The following is a 17,164-nucleotide window of genomic DNA, read 5'->3' as shown; positions in this document are numbered from 1 at the left end:
CATTCGACATGCTTCCTGTTGTGGTTGAAGACTGTGAGGCACCCATTGCGAGCACACTTTACGCCAGTTCAGTCTTTCCGTCACGATAGTGTGCACACTTCCGACGCTCAAGTTGAGCTCGGCAGCTGCGGCTCTCACTGTAACTCTGCGGTCCTGGGTAACGGGTGCATTAATGAGCTGGACGATGTGATGTTCCGGACCGTGCATCATCGGCTAACGACACCCATCCTTCCCTGAAGCGCTTGTGCCACTTCTTGACCCTTGCAAGGGACATGCAGTGTTCACCGTACACTTGTGACATTCTTCGATGAATGTCCGTTCCCCCTACTCCTTTCGCTGTCAGGAAACGAATAACACCTCTTTGCTTTTCCTTTGACACCTCCATTTCACTGTTGCACTGCTCACAACATGACTGACCGTGCTGGAAGATTGGTGTCTGCTTCTGCTGGCTTTATAAGTCACGTGGTTTGCACGCGTGAACCTCTAGGAGCGGACTGTGAACTTCTGCTCTCTTGTCGGAACGCCTATTTGTTACACACGCAACAATTACCATTCTATCACCGGTGTGCATATTACAACCTTCGGCTTAGTTTAGTTTTGAACACTCCTTATATTTATTTAACTATGTATTCAGAAATTTCCTCCCCGCTTCTCCATCGAATAATAAACAAAGATAACTTTCTGAAATATACATTATTTATGGAGCTGAATTTTTTCTATATACAGTCAGTCTTCTTTCAAAAATATAATACATCACATAATAAATAGATAAGAAAATTAATTCATTGATAGAAAATTTTAGTCTGTTGCTATAACTTTATACACAGAATGAATAACTTCAGACAGTTTATTCGTGAGAAGCATTTCCTTTATCCGTCTCAAGACTTGTGATCTCTATATTTTCAAAAGAACGTGGAGCACTTGGCAAAGACATAGAAAAAGATAAAGCGTTTTCCCTAATGAGATCAAAGAACTGCTTCAAATTCTCCTTCATACATCCCGTGGTCACCGTGTTCTCGGAACCTCTGCTGTTGCTTCTCAAACGAACACTGTTGTTCTCATCTGCAACCGTATACTTTGATAATCTGTTTTTGAACTTCACAACACACTGGTTGTATCCGGAGTTATTAGTAATCACCGAAGCTGCGGACCCTTCGACTGAAGTATCTGCATCCCCTTTCCAATCAGCAACCGTAACCTCATCATCCGAAGCCGATGGACTACAAATCGCACGCTCTCGAGTTTTGGCTCCTTCGTACTCGGCGTAATCATAAGATTTTAAATTTTCTACTTGGTCCGCTATCATGTCACGAATTTGGCTGAAAAAAAAGAAAAAAAAAAAAGAAAATGAAAAAATAGTGAATCTGTGTAATAAATTAAGGCACATATTATGATACACTTATATCTACATATATATAAACACATAGTGTACTGCAGAAGACAGAGCTGGTTTTCGATGTAGATTAGGTAATGTTCCATGAATCGGGGATTATCATTCTGAAGTGTCCCAGCGCAGTCGAAAAATAACATTTGTATCATTGGGTAGACGTGATTACCCAAGATCACTTGATACCTCATGCTATAACTGAACTCTACAACATGATATGGGGCTACCGAAAATAAAGATATGCACTGTAGATCATAATACTTGAAAGTAAGGTAAAGGTAATTTAAATCATACACTTGACGCAGTGTTCACCATATAAACACACGTTCAATAATGAGGAAGAGAGCATAAATTGTTTTTTTGACAAAATTACGCGTTTCAAGTCCTAACTTTCAACTTTTTGTACTCACTTTGGGCATTGAAGTGACTTGGCAATACAATTACCCTTAAACACTTTTTTAAATGAAATTTCGGTCTCACAGCTTTTGATGACAACGGAGGGCTCATTTCTGTGCTCATTTTGGAGGCCTTCGTTTTTTTTCAGACATATCAATATTCGACTTAATACTCTGCGGTTTCTATCTTCTATCACTATTCTGCTGTTCTAAACGAAAAGACCTTAACTCCACATTTTTCGAAAATCGAGATATTGGTATGGGATTGTTCGTAGTACAATTCTGCATCTATCTAAAGTGAAACTGACGTGGTTTGACCAATAGGTAGGGGGTAATGACGTCATGAATGTTCACCTTATGTTCAAAACTGTAACTGAAAGTAAGCAAAAAGACCTTAAATGGCAATTCATAAGCAAAAATATTTAACTGTATTACCACACAAATTTTAGATCGTGAAAATATATTTAATAAAGTTTTACTGAAATACAACAAATTTGAACGTACAGCTTAAGCCAAAACGCGTTTTGCTTATTTTCTCGAAAGTATGTGAAATGGAGATAAGGCCTTTTCGCTTAGCAGGGCAGTATTATGCTTAGCAGCTCTTTCCACAATGTATTCTGTATGCTGTCATGATTTTCGATTCCACGTCTCATGTTACACCGAACGCAGCCACTGCTTTGCTCATAGATGACCGGCATCAACAATTAAGCCTATGAAACTGAGGAAGGTTTGGTATACTGTTTATTACTACACCAGCACTACATCCAAGACGCTACTACTAGTACATGGTTTTCACTATCTTGAACAAACAATACAAAGCTGACTGATCCTGTGTTTTGATATGCCCGGATACATTGAAAATATGCTACAGACTTGCTAGATGTTTTTGTCCAGTATGTGTAAATACAATAAATTCAAAATAATAACTCAACTCCTGTTACTAGACTTCTAAACTATGCTTAGTCTTCTAGAACGAAAATGTCCATTCATCCATCAATCTGTCAATAGTTATCAGAGCAAAAGCGCTAACAAACAACAACAACAACAAAAAAATGTTTTTTGATATAGACACATTGTCTCGAAAATACTTTTTTTTTTTTTGCCTTCCCATGCAAGGCTAGTAGTTAGCGTATGTGGTCCCGATTTCGATTCCCGGTGGGAGAGCATTAAAATTTGAATGTTTTACGAATTTTTGGATTAAAATGAAACATCGGTGCTTACTTTCATACAGAAGAATTAAAAAATGATGGGGGCAGGGGAGAGAAGATCAAGATTTAATTCACGAAAGTCGGGCTTCAGATGCTATAGACGCAAGTGAGCAAAATAATAGAAAAATATAGGGGATCACGAAACTTAAACACTTTTCATTTACTCAAAACATAGTTGCGTAAACATGAAATCTGTAACAAGGAACGAAGGACACAGTACAAAAAAGCATTGCATATCCTCGTCTGTCCGTTTTGGGTGATTTTTGGATATGTTGTAGCTGAGGACCCCCTGGGCAATTATTTATATGGGGTCAACTCCTTATGAGCAAACTTGTGTCCTCCAGAGGTTACCAAAGGTCACACAACGGGTGTTGGCAGAATTGTTTTAAACGTGACATACAAAAAATATTTGTATTATACTGGGCTACGGCAAATGAAGATTGTCCACTTAACTAACCGTGTGATCTCCAGAGAACACTAAAGGTCACGAATCGGTTGCAACTGAAGTGGCTGTATTTGCTATGTGGAAATGCCAGTTGTTCTAATTGATGTGTGCAAAGGAAAGAGTCGTTGGGGAGAAGGCGTTTCGGGTGCATCCTGTGCAAACTCTGTTTAATTGAGCAAGCATTAGTTGCAGATATTGTAAGATATACGGTAAGAAGGTAAGAAGAAATTGTAGAGATAGAAATAATATATATGAAGAGATTTGAAATAAAAGTAATTAAGCCGGTTAAGTGACTGAAAGAGCTGCGCCCCAAGTTAAGATGGAGAGATTGTGAAGGTGCATAGGATCTCAAAATCTGCTGACAGCCACATCCTTCGTTCAGCTATTGATAGAAAACGGCGTGCTACGTATCCGGTCTCATGAGAAGGTTTACCGGACCAAGGAGCGATGAAATGAAGGATGTGGCACTACAACATCAAGCAGAGGCCAAGATGCCGTCAAAAGAATCAGACAATGACAGCAGGCTATGCACTAACTGCCACAAGCAAATAATGAGCCTAATACATGAGGACGAAGAGGTTAGGATCTCCATAACCTTGCAGGTTGTTGTCACAGATTATTTCCATTCATGTCTGATATGTCAGAACACTTGAGGGCTGATCTGCCGGCTGACGTCTCCCACAACACGTTTCGGTTTGTGACCTTCCATTACATCACTACTGCATTTTCTATGCCACGTTTGCGAAAGTTAGGACAAAATTCAATGTGTGACCTTTGGTGACCTCTGGAGGTCACAGGGTTGATCATACGGAGTTGGCTCCATATAAACATTTGACCGGGAAGTCTTTAGCTACAACATATCCAAAAATCACCCAAATCGGACAAACGAGGAAATGAATGCTTTTTGTACGATGTCCTTTTATTTAAAATATATTAATACGAAACAATAAAGAACGTTTTATTCAGAAAAAGTATGTCTGTAATACAATCGAATCTGAATCGAAAATAACATGATGTTTCAAACCATAAGCAAACGAGTTTCAGTTGATCACACCGTACAGAAAAGTAAGTTAGTAAGCACCATTGGTTAAAATCTTTGAAGTGGACGGAAAAAATAAAAGGAAGAATTAAGAAAGAGGAGAAAAAAGAATGTCTAAGAAAAAGGCTCATGAATGTTTGATATGAAGCATTGCGCGGCCGTTCGTAGGCGTAGTAGAGAGTTCTTCCGCTAGTTAGGTCTAGTAGAGACCTTCTCAAATCAGTTGCCCAATCGGCGTCTGCGTTGGAAGTTGATGTTGGATTATAGTGTTATCTCAACTGATTTCGTTTGCCATCTGCGATATCGTTATGAGAGATTTAAAGGAACAAAAACGAAGTTAGAAAATTTGCTTCTTGCTTGCAACGGAACCTTACAAAACCTTTTAACAGGCTTTCAAGAAGGATGCTATGAGCACACACAAGTTTTCGAGTGGTTTGAGCAGTTTAAACATGATGAGATCAATATTGAACATCATGCTCGTTTTGGGCGCTCATCATCTTCTCAAAACCACGAAAACATTGAAAAATTTCCACCAAAAAATCAACACGGATCGTTGTTCCACGATCGACGAAATTTCAGAACAGACAGGGGTAAGTTGGAGCTCGTGCGAGTGGATTTTCAATGAGGATTTGCAAAGGAGACGTGTTGCCGGTAAGTTTGTTCTTCGCCTGCTCACACAGGATCTGGATATTTGGTCTCTTGAGAATAGGATATCTTACCCTACCCTCTGTAATTAACAGGCCTAGCCTCGTAAGACTTTTCTTCTATTCCCAAGAATGAAAGAACCTAAAAGGGAGGCGTTCTAATGGTGTGGAGGGTGTAAAAAGAGCTTATCAGAGGGCACTGGACGATATCAAAATTGAAGAGCTTGAGACATTTCTCTGCAAGTTCATGTTAAAAAAAAAAAGTCGAAGAATTTTGGACATTCTCGATCAGCTGATTAGTTAAATAAATTAATTTGTATATGGAAACATTGACTCTGTAGATCAATGTCAGGGTTCTGATATTTGTTTGTTCGAAGTGAATGAAACGCCACCTATCTTTTGTAATCTACCCGTAACTACTACGTTTCCATTAGAATGAAACGTGAGGTAAGCCGGAATAGGAGCTTGTAAATTATGTTCGTCAAATTGAAAACTAGTATAATGTGATTTTGGTTTGGTTTTTGGCTTAAAGTGCTCCTAGACGTAAGGCAGACAGAATACAGTGTAAAGCTTTCGTAAAAGCGAGCTAGATATATTACTCGGCGAGAATTTGTAAGTACGAAATTTTAATCTATTATTTTTCTCTCTTTTTGGCCCAACTACTGCAAGTTTTTGGTGAGTGGTATGTCTTTGGTCGCTAGATTAATTATATGTTGTTAAATATTTGGGATATTAAATTCAATTTAAGAGTAAACTTGGTATGAGAAATATTTTAAAAACAATAATCTGTAAATTCCATTTAGAATATTGAAAAGTAGAATGCTAATGTTGAATAATTTCCGAACTGCCAATCAAAAGTGGGAAAGGGTTTGGTTTGAATAATGTTAGTGTCAGCACGTTTATTTTGTTACTGTTAAATTTATATTCATGTTAAATTATTTATATAATAAATTGTTCATGTTGAAGGAGATTTATAATTTAAATAAAAAACATTACATGCCCAAACTGTTCCGCATTAAGGGAAGGATAACTGACCCTTTCATAGGTAGTGGATTACTTGGTTTCAAGACTGCCGCTACAAGGTCCAGAGATACTTCAAACAGTGAGAAAGAAGATTGGAGAATTGCATCGCATCTAATGGAGATTACTTTGAAGGAGACTAAAAGTATTTTGTAAAAATTAAATATATATATATATATATATATATATATATATATATATATATATATATATATTATAATAAAAGTCTGGATTCTTTTGGGTAAATGTAGGTATAAAGGAGATTGAAGAAATTTAGTTAAGGTTGAACATGAAATCAATGAGGTATTAGCAAGAGTTGGAGAGAAAAGGCATTTTTTACAGTTACTGAGAAGGGGTAAAGGAATGGCTTGAACATTATTTAAGGGGAAAATGTATCCTAAGAGATATGATAGAAAGTTTGGTGAAAGAGAACAAGCAAGATATGACTAAACTAAAAGGAATCAAGAGAAGTAGGACTGCTGATAACATGGGAGCTTCCCATTTTGAGACAAGTGACCTACGAGTGATGGCAGAATACTTATGGTAACAAGCGTAACCAGGGTGGGAAAAAAACATTTTTGTTGATTTTTTTTATTTAAACCACATCTTTCTTCTCGTGTAATACAAGTCGCGAACAAAAGAAAGAAAAAAATTAGGAATTAGTATTAAATGTTAACTATGCCATTTAAGTGAAAGTATTGGGATCGAATTTTTAATTAATCATCAGTCGTTAACCTACTTCAATCCCAAACAATGTTTCTTAAGCATTAAGGAAAAAGTACAGCAACGTTTATCAACATGGCATTTTTTTTCACGAAAGTTACTGATATTTGGCAGGAATACATTTTTTTAAAAATCGGTGGTTTATAACTACCTTATGGCATGAAATACATATAAAATACGTAAAGTTCGCCTAGTTATAAAATGTACAAAATTATTAACTTTCGGATAGGGGATCGGACTCCCCTAAATACGCCCGTATTATCTGGGAACAAACAAACAGATGCACAGAAAACAGTTTCTGTCCTAAATGTCGATGTGGCGAAATCATGGGAATAGTTAACGAATTACAAACTCTATCTTACGAAATCAAAAAAAAAAACAGGATTGTCACGTTACCCGTTCAAACCGGGATTTTCCCTAATCATCCTCTGCATGGAACACTCGTTTTCATACTGTGCTGTACATACATTTGACTCTCATTGTATTATGATTATTATCTTCCATAATCGAAATAACAGAACAGAAACGGGATTTCACTTATTTTCATTTCCAAATTAATTTTTTTCGGAATTTGATTTAATCAACGATTTTTAAATCCACCCTGAGCGTAACACAGTCGTTGAACCAAACTCAGAAGCTCCCGCTGTGCAAAACCTGTGGAGCACAACCAATGTTGCTAAGCCTAATCTTTCCCTGACCGAATTAGACTACCAAATATAGCAATCTTTATTCCTTAGAGGATAAAATCTTAACAGTTAATTTGATTCTGACCTGGCCAGTAGTTACCATGAAATAAAGTACCACATACAAGCCGAGCTCGGGTATCAAGTACAACGATCTTTATTCCTTAGACTAGGGTTTTCCAACCTGGGGGATCGCGAAGATAAGTATAAGATATAAATATATTCATCATCATTAGAATCTAATACCGAAAATATTTTTAAACACTATCTTGAATTTTGTTCTGATAGACATATTTTATTATTTGTATACATACTGTTAAGAACAACTACAAACATATCTATTAAACATTTTCAACAGGTGCAGAGTTGTTTCAAAATCAATTTAAATGAAAGAGGTACGATATGAAACTAATGAGAACTGCATATTGAAATACCAGAAAAATACAAATGCAACAAAACCTGCATATTGAAATATAATTAAAATTGAAAGCTAATGAGATACCATGCATGGTGTGTTTTCACTAGTGCGGAAATGTCCGGTTCATATTATCAAATCATTTAAAATACTCAGTAACTTTTTTAATATCTGTCCAAGTTTTTTAACCGAAGTTAGAAATCACTTTATTTTTTACCACATGACCCAAAATTAAGGGAGTTATGAAGTTTTAAAATTTGAAACAGTATGACATATCGGATTCGATATTGTAATATGAATGAACTGACCAAATTTAGTTTTAATCCATTGGCTTTTAGAGAAGTTACTGTATCCACTATATTGAAAAAAATGGATTCTATTATTACAGAAATAGATGGATATCGTGAGATCTCCGCAATAGGTATATTAAAGCTCACATGCAAGCTTACTACAAACCAGAAATTATAAAGAGGTCTCTGTCAAGGGGATGTGGTAAAATGGGGGTCGTGATAGGAATTAGGTTGAGAACCACTGCCTTAGACAATGGGCTACTTGCCCACCAAATTTCGTTCAGGTTCGACCAGTAGTTATCGAGAAAGAAAGTACTATATAGACTCATACATGCTTACGCCGGTTACTAATAATGAGACTGAGGGATGTAGCCAGCAGGTTTATCTAGAGGGGTCCGTCGTTTGTGAGAGGGGACCAGCTACAATGTACAGTTCGAAGCATAGAAAATGTTACAAAAAGTCCAACTTAGGAACAAACTCTTGCGCCGTGTCCTTATGCATTCCGAAATACACTTCTCATCGACTAGTTACTTCCGGTATTCAACCCAACTCACCCCCCTCCTCCAACTCTCTTTATCTAAAGCGCTGTGTGACGTAATATGCTCTTTCCATGCAGACGGAAAAAACAGAACCAGTTTACAAGGTTTATCGGTCTAAAACCGTCTCTTTCATTTGTTTCTTCTGAAATGCATTTCTAGAGCCTGAATAAAACAAAACGTCACAAAATGTTCCCACAGCTTCATAAACACCCTTATTTGCATTCTTTTCCTTCTTCAAAGGCTGCATATAATATCAACCTAGGAAGATGCTCCTTGTGAATTCTATGGAAATTGTTAATCATGGCAGTAGTTTTGTGCTTCCCGAAGTCTGTAATGCGGGCGCGGAGCACTAAAAACTAGTGACAGAAATGAGTGTTATTTATTTTTTGTCAGTAATTGCAAGCAAATGTTCCAGTTGGCGTCATTTGGGCGCCATTCCCTTGAGCTTAAGAAATACATATTGTTTGATCAAATGTGTAATATTATAATAAAAAAAGTACCAGCTCGCGCAAGTAAACTTTGTGGTGGACAAACATCGTGAGCGTGGGTTCTCCCGTTTCCTCCCACTTTTTCATTCCCCTGATGAGAGTGGTGTTCGGCTGGTATTTACATCAACGAAGTGAAATATATATCATATTGTACGAATTTTGCTACAAACACGTGCGTGAATTTATCCAAAACCGTGTATTTCCTTATACTAAGGCTTACGAAATTCTCTGAAAATAAGTAAACAAACAAATGTTATAGAAGTGAAAACTTACCTGAGGTCCTTCTGAAGCAATTCGATCTCCTTATCCTTTTCACGCATTAGAATTTCAAATTTCTTTTTCTCCAGCCTTTGCAATTCCACTTCGGTTTTCAATTCATTTACTTCCGCTAAATATTTTTGTAAATGACTGTGAAGGCCTTTGTTGACTTGTTTTAGAGATGCAATCACTCCGTTTTCTTCTTCCAAACGCTGAGCCAATTCGAAAACCTTGTCTGCGTATGCAGAATACTCATTCACTTTTTCAGTGCTGTTTTCCAACTCAACCTTTAATTTTTTTATTGTATTGATAAGTTCTTCTTTTTTCTTATTGTAACTTTCTATGTCTTGGTTGCGTTTACAAAGTTCCCTGCAAAAAGATTCAAAACTAAGTTCAGAATTAAATATATGGCAAACAGCACAAAGTTTCTAACTTCAACAACAAAATTCTGTTCTCGAACGTTTAATTTCAATTATTTAAGCAGTACACTAAAAGATACTACGAGATACATTCAAGTCATAACACTTTCATTTTTTTTTTTTTTCAGGACAAAATACGCGAGCACTCACTGTGAATGCATGGCAGAGATGTCAACACCAGCGGTAAAAGCGATGACTGTTTTTGATGCTTACGATACTCGTAAAACGGCGAATTTTTCATTACAAGAACAGCGTACAATCATTCGTTTTTTCCATTTGCGTGGTGTGTTTTATATTAATTTTTTTATGAAAAAAGTCAGATACTAAAAAGCTTATAGGTACATGAGTTGATAACACTGACAAGTTCATAGCAGTGACATCTTGCGGCCGAATGTAAAAGCTTTTGTATGGAATTCTGTTCGCACAAATTGCGTCAGATTTAAGGGAAAATTGAAACTGGTCGAACCCTTGTTGATCAAGTGTAGTAAACCTAATTATTTAAAATGTGCTACCAAAGTTTTGTACAGTAAATTGATTACTTGTGACAAGAGAAATTATTTGACCTTCGTGGCTAAGCGGTTAGCGTACGCGCCTTTGGCGCGGGGGACCCGGGTTCGATTCCCGGCGGGAGCTCATGTGGTTCGGATTCCACGTTAATCAGTAGGTCCACGTCTCATATAGCCTCGCTGCTGAGCGGGACGATAAACTCAAACTCAACTCAACTCCAGAAATTATTTGAAGTTATATATAATCAAAATCGGTTCTTTTATTTATTTTTCTAACAGTTAATTAAATAGCACTGAAAATGTTAAATTTCTTTACCATTTATCTTAACTTCTCAAATCTTTACTAAGATGTTAATAATGAAATTAGACGTATTATCAAACCACTCATGGATACGGCTATTGTACAGGGTAGCGCAGATAAAAGTAGCCCGTGTAAAAATAAAGGAAATGCAATGAAATTACAGAAACGAAGAGCTGAAATAGACTTACCATTTACTTACAATGAAAAATAGAGAAAAATAATTTATAGATGTTGAAAGTGACCCTCTGCGATATCAATACACACCTTTGCACGTGTAAGCATTTTCAGATACATCCGGCGTAAAATTCGGATATCGATGGCGACAACTCCATGGCTAACGTTGTCTTTCAGTTTCTGTATTGTGTTTGGATTAATTTCAAAGACCTTACTCTTCAGATGTCCCCACAGGAATAAATCACATGTTGTTAGATCCAGCGAACGTGGTGGGCACAAACCTTTGCTGACAGTTCGTTCCTCAAAGACATCATGGATTCGTTCCAGGGATAGACCTTTTGAAACGTCTTAAAAACCTTGGAGGGAGGTATGGAAAACTGACCTATTAGCCTTCTCCTCCTACTACATGGTAGTGAAACAGATATTATCTCCGAAATCCGGTGTTGCCAAGAAATTCTAGCTAGGTGACAATTCTCGAAGACAAGCTGACAAGAAAGAAAAAAAAAAAAAAAAAAAAGTAGCGTGGAAACTCCGAATGGTTTGTGTTGTTTTGTTATTTGACACCTTGACTGAGAAAATCTTCCTTCTTCCTTTGGAGAGGAACAAAATTCGAACTGAACGGCAGCTCTCGGCGAAAATAGGGGGTGAGCAAAAGCTGATCTTCTCCGTCACATGAATAAGGAATGAAATGTCTCAAATGTTTTGGCGAAGAAAAAAGTAGTCTGGAAACCCCGAGTGCTTGATGTTGCTTTGTTATTTGACACTTTGAACCTGCTTTCAACAGAATATTTCTTTTTCCATTGAGAAGGAATGATCTATATATGCAGGCAAGTTGGTCAGTGTTTGTTTACTTCCCCTTTCTCTATATAGAAAGAAAGAACCCACATGTGTAAGCCATTAATCACAGTGTAATGGGGACCAAAGCTATGGCAACGTCGTTGAACATAAGTTACGTTACAATGTCACTAGTAAGAGGATATGATTGTTCGGACAGTTCCGATTACCACCCACTAAGGTTTTTAAGATTCTGCCAGTTCTATACCTTAGAAGTGTGGCATGTTGCCCCAACAGTATTGTCTTTCATATTCAGTGAGTTGAGCACAAAATGCATCAAAAATTTTCTTACATGCAAGCGTGTTGAGAATAGTCAAAAAAAGTCGAATGATGCGCGTTTTTCTTACATCGCATCAAAAACCGATTTTTTTTTTTTTTTTTTTTTTTTCATCATGGAGTGGTTCCTGACAAACAATGTTAGAGTCTTCCGATGCCCAATACGTCCTGTTCTGTGAATTCACATGACCGAAAAGATGAAACCATGCTTCATCACTCATGATGTAATAGAAAGTGTCTAACAAACCATCCTTGATGTTATTCAAGAATGCTAACAATCGATAATGCTTGTATGTCGATTGTTGAAGAAATAACAATCAATAATTGCATTAACTGTCCATTGTTGTAGCTTTTTACTCAATTTCAGAAGTCGAAATATTGCATTCGCATTCAAAGGGGATGCGTGCTACTTTTAACTGTGCCACCCTGTATATAGAGTAGATTTTCTGACATCTGTTTTTAGAAATTGTATTTTATACAGAAAACGTCAAAACTGCATTGATTCTGAAGTAAAAGGATAGATGCATTTAGCTTATAGAGTAATTATTTATTACATTCAATTCGAATTGGTTGTTAATGTTGCTTGTATTTGGTTGTAGTGTTCAATATTTAATCAAAAATAATAATTACTTAAAATGCCATTATATGCTGCTTGTCATTCAACCTTCGATTTAGTTTCGATGGCGAGAGCGTATAATAGAAGTGAGACATGTGATAATGGTGTCATGGATGTGTCTAATGTGTGTTCGTGAGTGTACGACAGTTCAAAGTAGGCAGAACGTCGTGTGACAATAAACTAAGACAATCACTGAAATACCAACTTCGGGGGGCGATGTGTTCCACACTCATTTGGCGATCCTCCAAAACAACTTTCTCTACTTATTCGATCATGTCGTCCATTAGACATATCCACGACACCATCATCACATGTCTCACTCAATTGGTGATGAATTTCAAGCAGTGTCGCACTACATAATGGAGAAAAAGGCGAGTATCGTAAGTACCAAAAACAGTCATCACTGTCACCGCTGCCGCTAGAGTTGTGTGTGTCGTACGGTGTTGCCATTTCTGTCACGCAGACAACGAGTGCTTGAATATATTTTAAAACAAACAGTACGTTTCTATCTGTTTCCAGTCTTGAGAGAGAGAAAAAAAAGTGGAATGCACCTTGTAAACTAACACTTACTTTCTTCTTATATATTGTTCATTATAGTTTTGGAAATATTTAACACGTATTAATAAAAATACTGAGCAAAGCACTAAATATATATTAATAGAACTTTATAACCGTTTCGGCACCGTAATATCGCCTTCATCAGAGACGTTGATCAATCTAAGAATAACAACCTAAATATAAACAGAAAGTGAAAGGAGGTCACGCTTACTCTTTCAAAAGCCCATCAAGTTTTCCCTCTACATTTTTGCATCTATCTATACAAAACAAAAAATTTTAATTACGTGCTTATTGCATACTTTTCTCAATTACACAGTATGTCGAAAAAATAACGGAACTTTTTAAATTAAACAAAACTAATTAGGTATTTTACCAACTGCAGTTCATTTTATTCAAAATACATTCCTTCCGTATCAATATACCACTGGGTACGCTCAACCAATGCCAGCATAGAATGTTCTGCGGGGTTATACACTCATAAGAAGAGTGACGTGGATGTAGGGACCATAAAGAACTTTATAACGAACATGCAGAGAATAGAACTCATAAATGTAAGGATGGAAGAAGGAAACAGCATATGGAAATACTTCACCGAATCTAATAATAGAACTCATAATGAGAATAGAACTCATAAATGTAAGGATGGAAGAAGGAAACAGCATATGGAAATACTTCACCGAATACTAATAATAGAACTCATAATGAGAATAGAACTCATAAATGTAAGGATGGAAGAAGGAAACAGCATATGGAAATACTTCACCGAATACTAATAATAGAACTCATAATGAGAATAGAACTCATAAATGTAAGGATGGAAGAAGGAAACAGCATATGGAAATACTTCATCGAATACTAATAATAGAACTCATAATGAGAATAGAACTCATAAATGTAAAAATGGAAGAAGGAAACAGCATATGGAAATACTTCATCGAATACTAATAATAGACGGATACGCAACAGATCTGATGAAAGAGAGAAGAGACAGGAAGGAAACAAGGCAAAAGATGAACAGAAGGTTGTGGTGGTTCGGAATTGAGCGCTTAGGTGATAGCACAGTCTTTAAGATATTGCTGAGGAAAGGAAAAATCAGAATACATAGAAAAGGAGGGAAAGAGGATTTTACGAGGGGCGTTCCATATTGATTTACACTTTATTTTTTTTCTTCTTTCAGGTTCCAGCATTGAGCTCATCATTGAAGGAAGTAGTACTTAGGTCTGCCTTCAGATGGGAGAACAATACAGAGAAGTATAATCCCAGAAAACTACGGCACATTTCACCAACAACTGTAAGTACGTGACCAGACAACATGGAAGGTGATCGGCAAGGACAGCGCTTGACAATATGGTTTCTATGGAAAGAGGATGTACAGACTGCGGAAATTCACAGGCGATTGGTGGCAGTGTGGAGAGTGCGCACCGTCACGCAAAATCGCATACAACTGGGTGGACGGCTGGAAAAGTGGCCGCACATCAATAGAGAAGGGAACCAGTTCTGGAATAAAGTGACTGTAACACCAGTGAACGTTTCAAGAGTGGAGTGACTTATTCAGGACAACAGGTGCATCTTGTTCACGGAACTGGAGGCGGCCACAGGACTTCCCAGAATCACTCTGCCCTGCATAGTGCACGAACACATTAAGATGGATAAGGTGTCTGCCAGGTGGGTTCCCAAATTCCTGAATGCAACACAAAGACAACAGCGTAAGGAAATGAGCAGTGATCTGCAACGCTACAGCAGGATCCAGAAGACTTCATTGTCCGAACTTGTTACTGGCGACGAGACTTGTCTGCACTACCATGAGCGCGAGACCAAAGCCCAATCAATGCAGTGGAAGCATAAAGGCAGCACCACGCCAAAGAAGTTCCGTACACAGCCTTCCGTAGGCAAACGCATGGCCACAGTCTTCTGGAACAAGGATGGAATCATCCTCATTGACGGGCTGGAACCCGGGACCATCATTAACAGCGGGTCATACGTGACAACGCTTTGGAGTCTGCGCTGAGCAATTCAGAGGAAACGACCTGGAAAATGAGTAAAAGGTATGCTCCTGGAACACGACAACGCTCGTCCCCACACAAGTCGGCAACCACGACTGTCATTAATGAGCTGGGGTTCAAGGTGCTCTCACATCCACCTTATTCTCCTGACTTGGCCCCTTATGATAACCACCTATTCGGGGCATTAAAGAAACCGCTGCGTGGGCATCATTTCGCCGACTTCCATGACGTGCAAGACGCTGTCCTTACGTGGATGCGATAGACTCCGAAAACGTAGTTCGCAGAGGGCATCGAGAAGTTGCCACATCGGTGGTGCAAGTGTGTAGTTCTTAATGGAGACTATGTTGAGAAAGTGGATGTATCTGCGGAAGCATAAGGGTTATTGTAAGTGTAAAAAACATAAAGTGTAAATCAATATGGAACGACCCTTACACTTACTTCGAGAAAAGGGGAAAGAGATAAATGCAGGAAAAAAGGAGTAGTATATAGAATGAATTATGAAATAAATACATAGGAGAAACAGTAAAGAGATTGGAACAAAGAATAAAACAACACAAAGACGACGTAAGATTAAGAAGAGAAGAAAATACTCTATACAAATACGCCAAAGAAACAGGACATGAAATAGATTAGGAAAGAAGAGCTGGTTAGGGAGAAAAAATAAGTGTGATACATAAGTGGAAACAAACTCAGTGGATTAAGAAACATGGGAAGGAGTTACTGATGAATTGGACGAGCGGGTTTATGATCTAAAGAATGCAGTGCTGGACGAAGCCAAACAGAAAGAGTTAAAAGAAAAGAACTAAATATCAGATGTGTAAAAAACAGCCTTTGCACGTCAAAATTGAGAATACATTTACTGTGATTGAAAACAGCATCATGAAGCAACACATGCAATATTTTGTTCGATGACTTACTGCTAATTTTCCGTCAACAATGTAATCACGTCGCTATAGAATTTCTGTAGTATCTCGTAACACACGGTTTTCACAGTACTTTTTTGAAACTAGTTTAAACAGGGTTCCTACTGATCTGGAGAAATCTATTTCCCTGACTTCTCCCTAACCTTTGGCAGGAAATTCTCTGACTATATCGGATGACGTTGATATATAAATAATGAATAAATAACGGTGGATATTTATATATGAGAGCATTTATTCTATAGAAACAAATAGTAATCAACTGCTCCTACAAACATTCCACTTACCTCCCATAAAAATCTGAGCAACGTCCCATACTGTGATTATTTGTAGTCGGTTAAGCTGAAATTGGTGTACAATTAATGTTAGAAAAAATATATTTTATAAAATTTCCCTCACTTTCCCTGATTTCCAGTCTTTTTCCCTGATCAGTAGGAACCCTGTTAAAGACATTCAGGGAGCTCTGCAGAGACCAAAACAAACTATCCTAGTTTCGGGCTATAAGGTAGATGGATTAAAACCTTCCAGCCAAGTTCTCTCAATTTCTGAGAAGTCGTTAAAGATGGCGTTACGGACACCTTTTCTATTGATCAGTTCCGGTCGTTTACGTTGAACTGCTAGGAGCACTCGTACTAATTGCCGAGAGAACAGGTCTTAGTCTATCGTTCTGCTCGGTGACAGACGCTTGTGATCCACGATGGCCTTCCAATCTCACCAAACGCACAACATAACCTTTCTGGGTGTCACTCTCGGCTTTCTTACAAACTATAGAGCTTCTCCCCGCTTCGACCATATTGTTTCTTGCGCATGTCGTTATACGTTATCCATTTTTCATCCTTCATTATCAGCCGCTTCAGAAATGACTCGCGTTCATTACATTTCAATAGAGATTTGCGGATAGAAATTCGATCGAGTAAATGTTTTTGAGTCAGATCATGTGCCACTCAGATGTTCAGCTTTTTAACATTGTTTGATAATGGGTAATGTCATGATTCCTTACATACCGGTCTAGCTCGTCTTTTA

The 17,164-nt window shown here is 37.6% G+C and overlaps 1 protein-coding gene across 4 annotated transcripts in view; it reads right to left on the bottom strand.

Annotated features, from left to right (window-relative positions):
• Positions 1–674: 674 nt before the first annotated feature.
• Positions 675–17,164, bottom strand: part of LOC145660713 (uncharacterized) — a 63,897-nt gene continuing 47,407 nt past the window's right edge. For all 4 annotated transcript variants that reach the window (XM_081726077.1, XM_081726075.1, XM_081726074.1 and 1 more), the window contains 2 exons: positions 9,550–9,903; positions 675–1,319 (listed from right to left, as the gene is read on the bottom strand). In XM_081726077.1, coding sequence (XP_081582203.1) covers positions 848–1,319; positions 9,550–9,903 — 826 coding nt within the window. In that variant the 3' untranslated portion in view covers positions 675–847. The remainder of the gene's footprint in view (positions 1,320–9,549; positions 9,904–17,164) is intronic.

This window comes from Thermobia domestica, chromosome 9, assembly GCF_964235325.1.
Source record: "Thermobia domestica chromosome 9, izTheDome1.hap1.1, whole genome shotgun sequence".
In the NCBI taxonomy this organism is placed as follows: domain Eukaryota; kingdom Metazoa; phylum Arthropoda; class Insecta; order Zygentoma; family Lepismatidae; genus Thermobia; species Thermobia domestica.
This window is presented reverse-complemented; position numbering and strand designations above follow the sequence as displayed.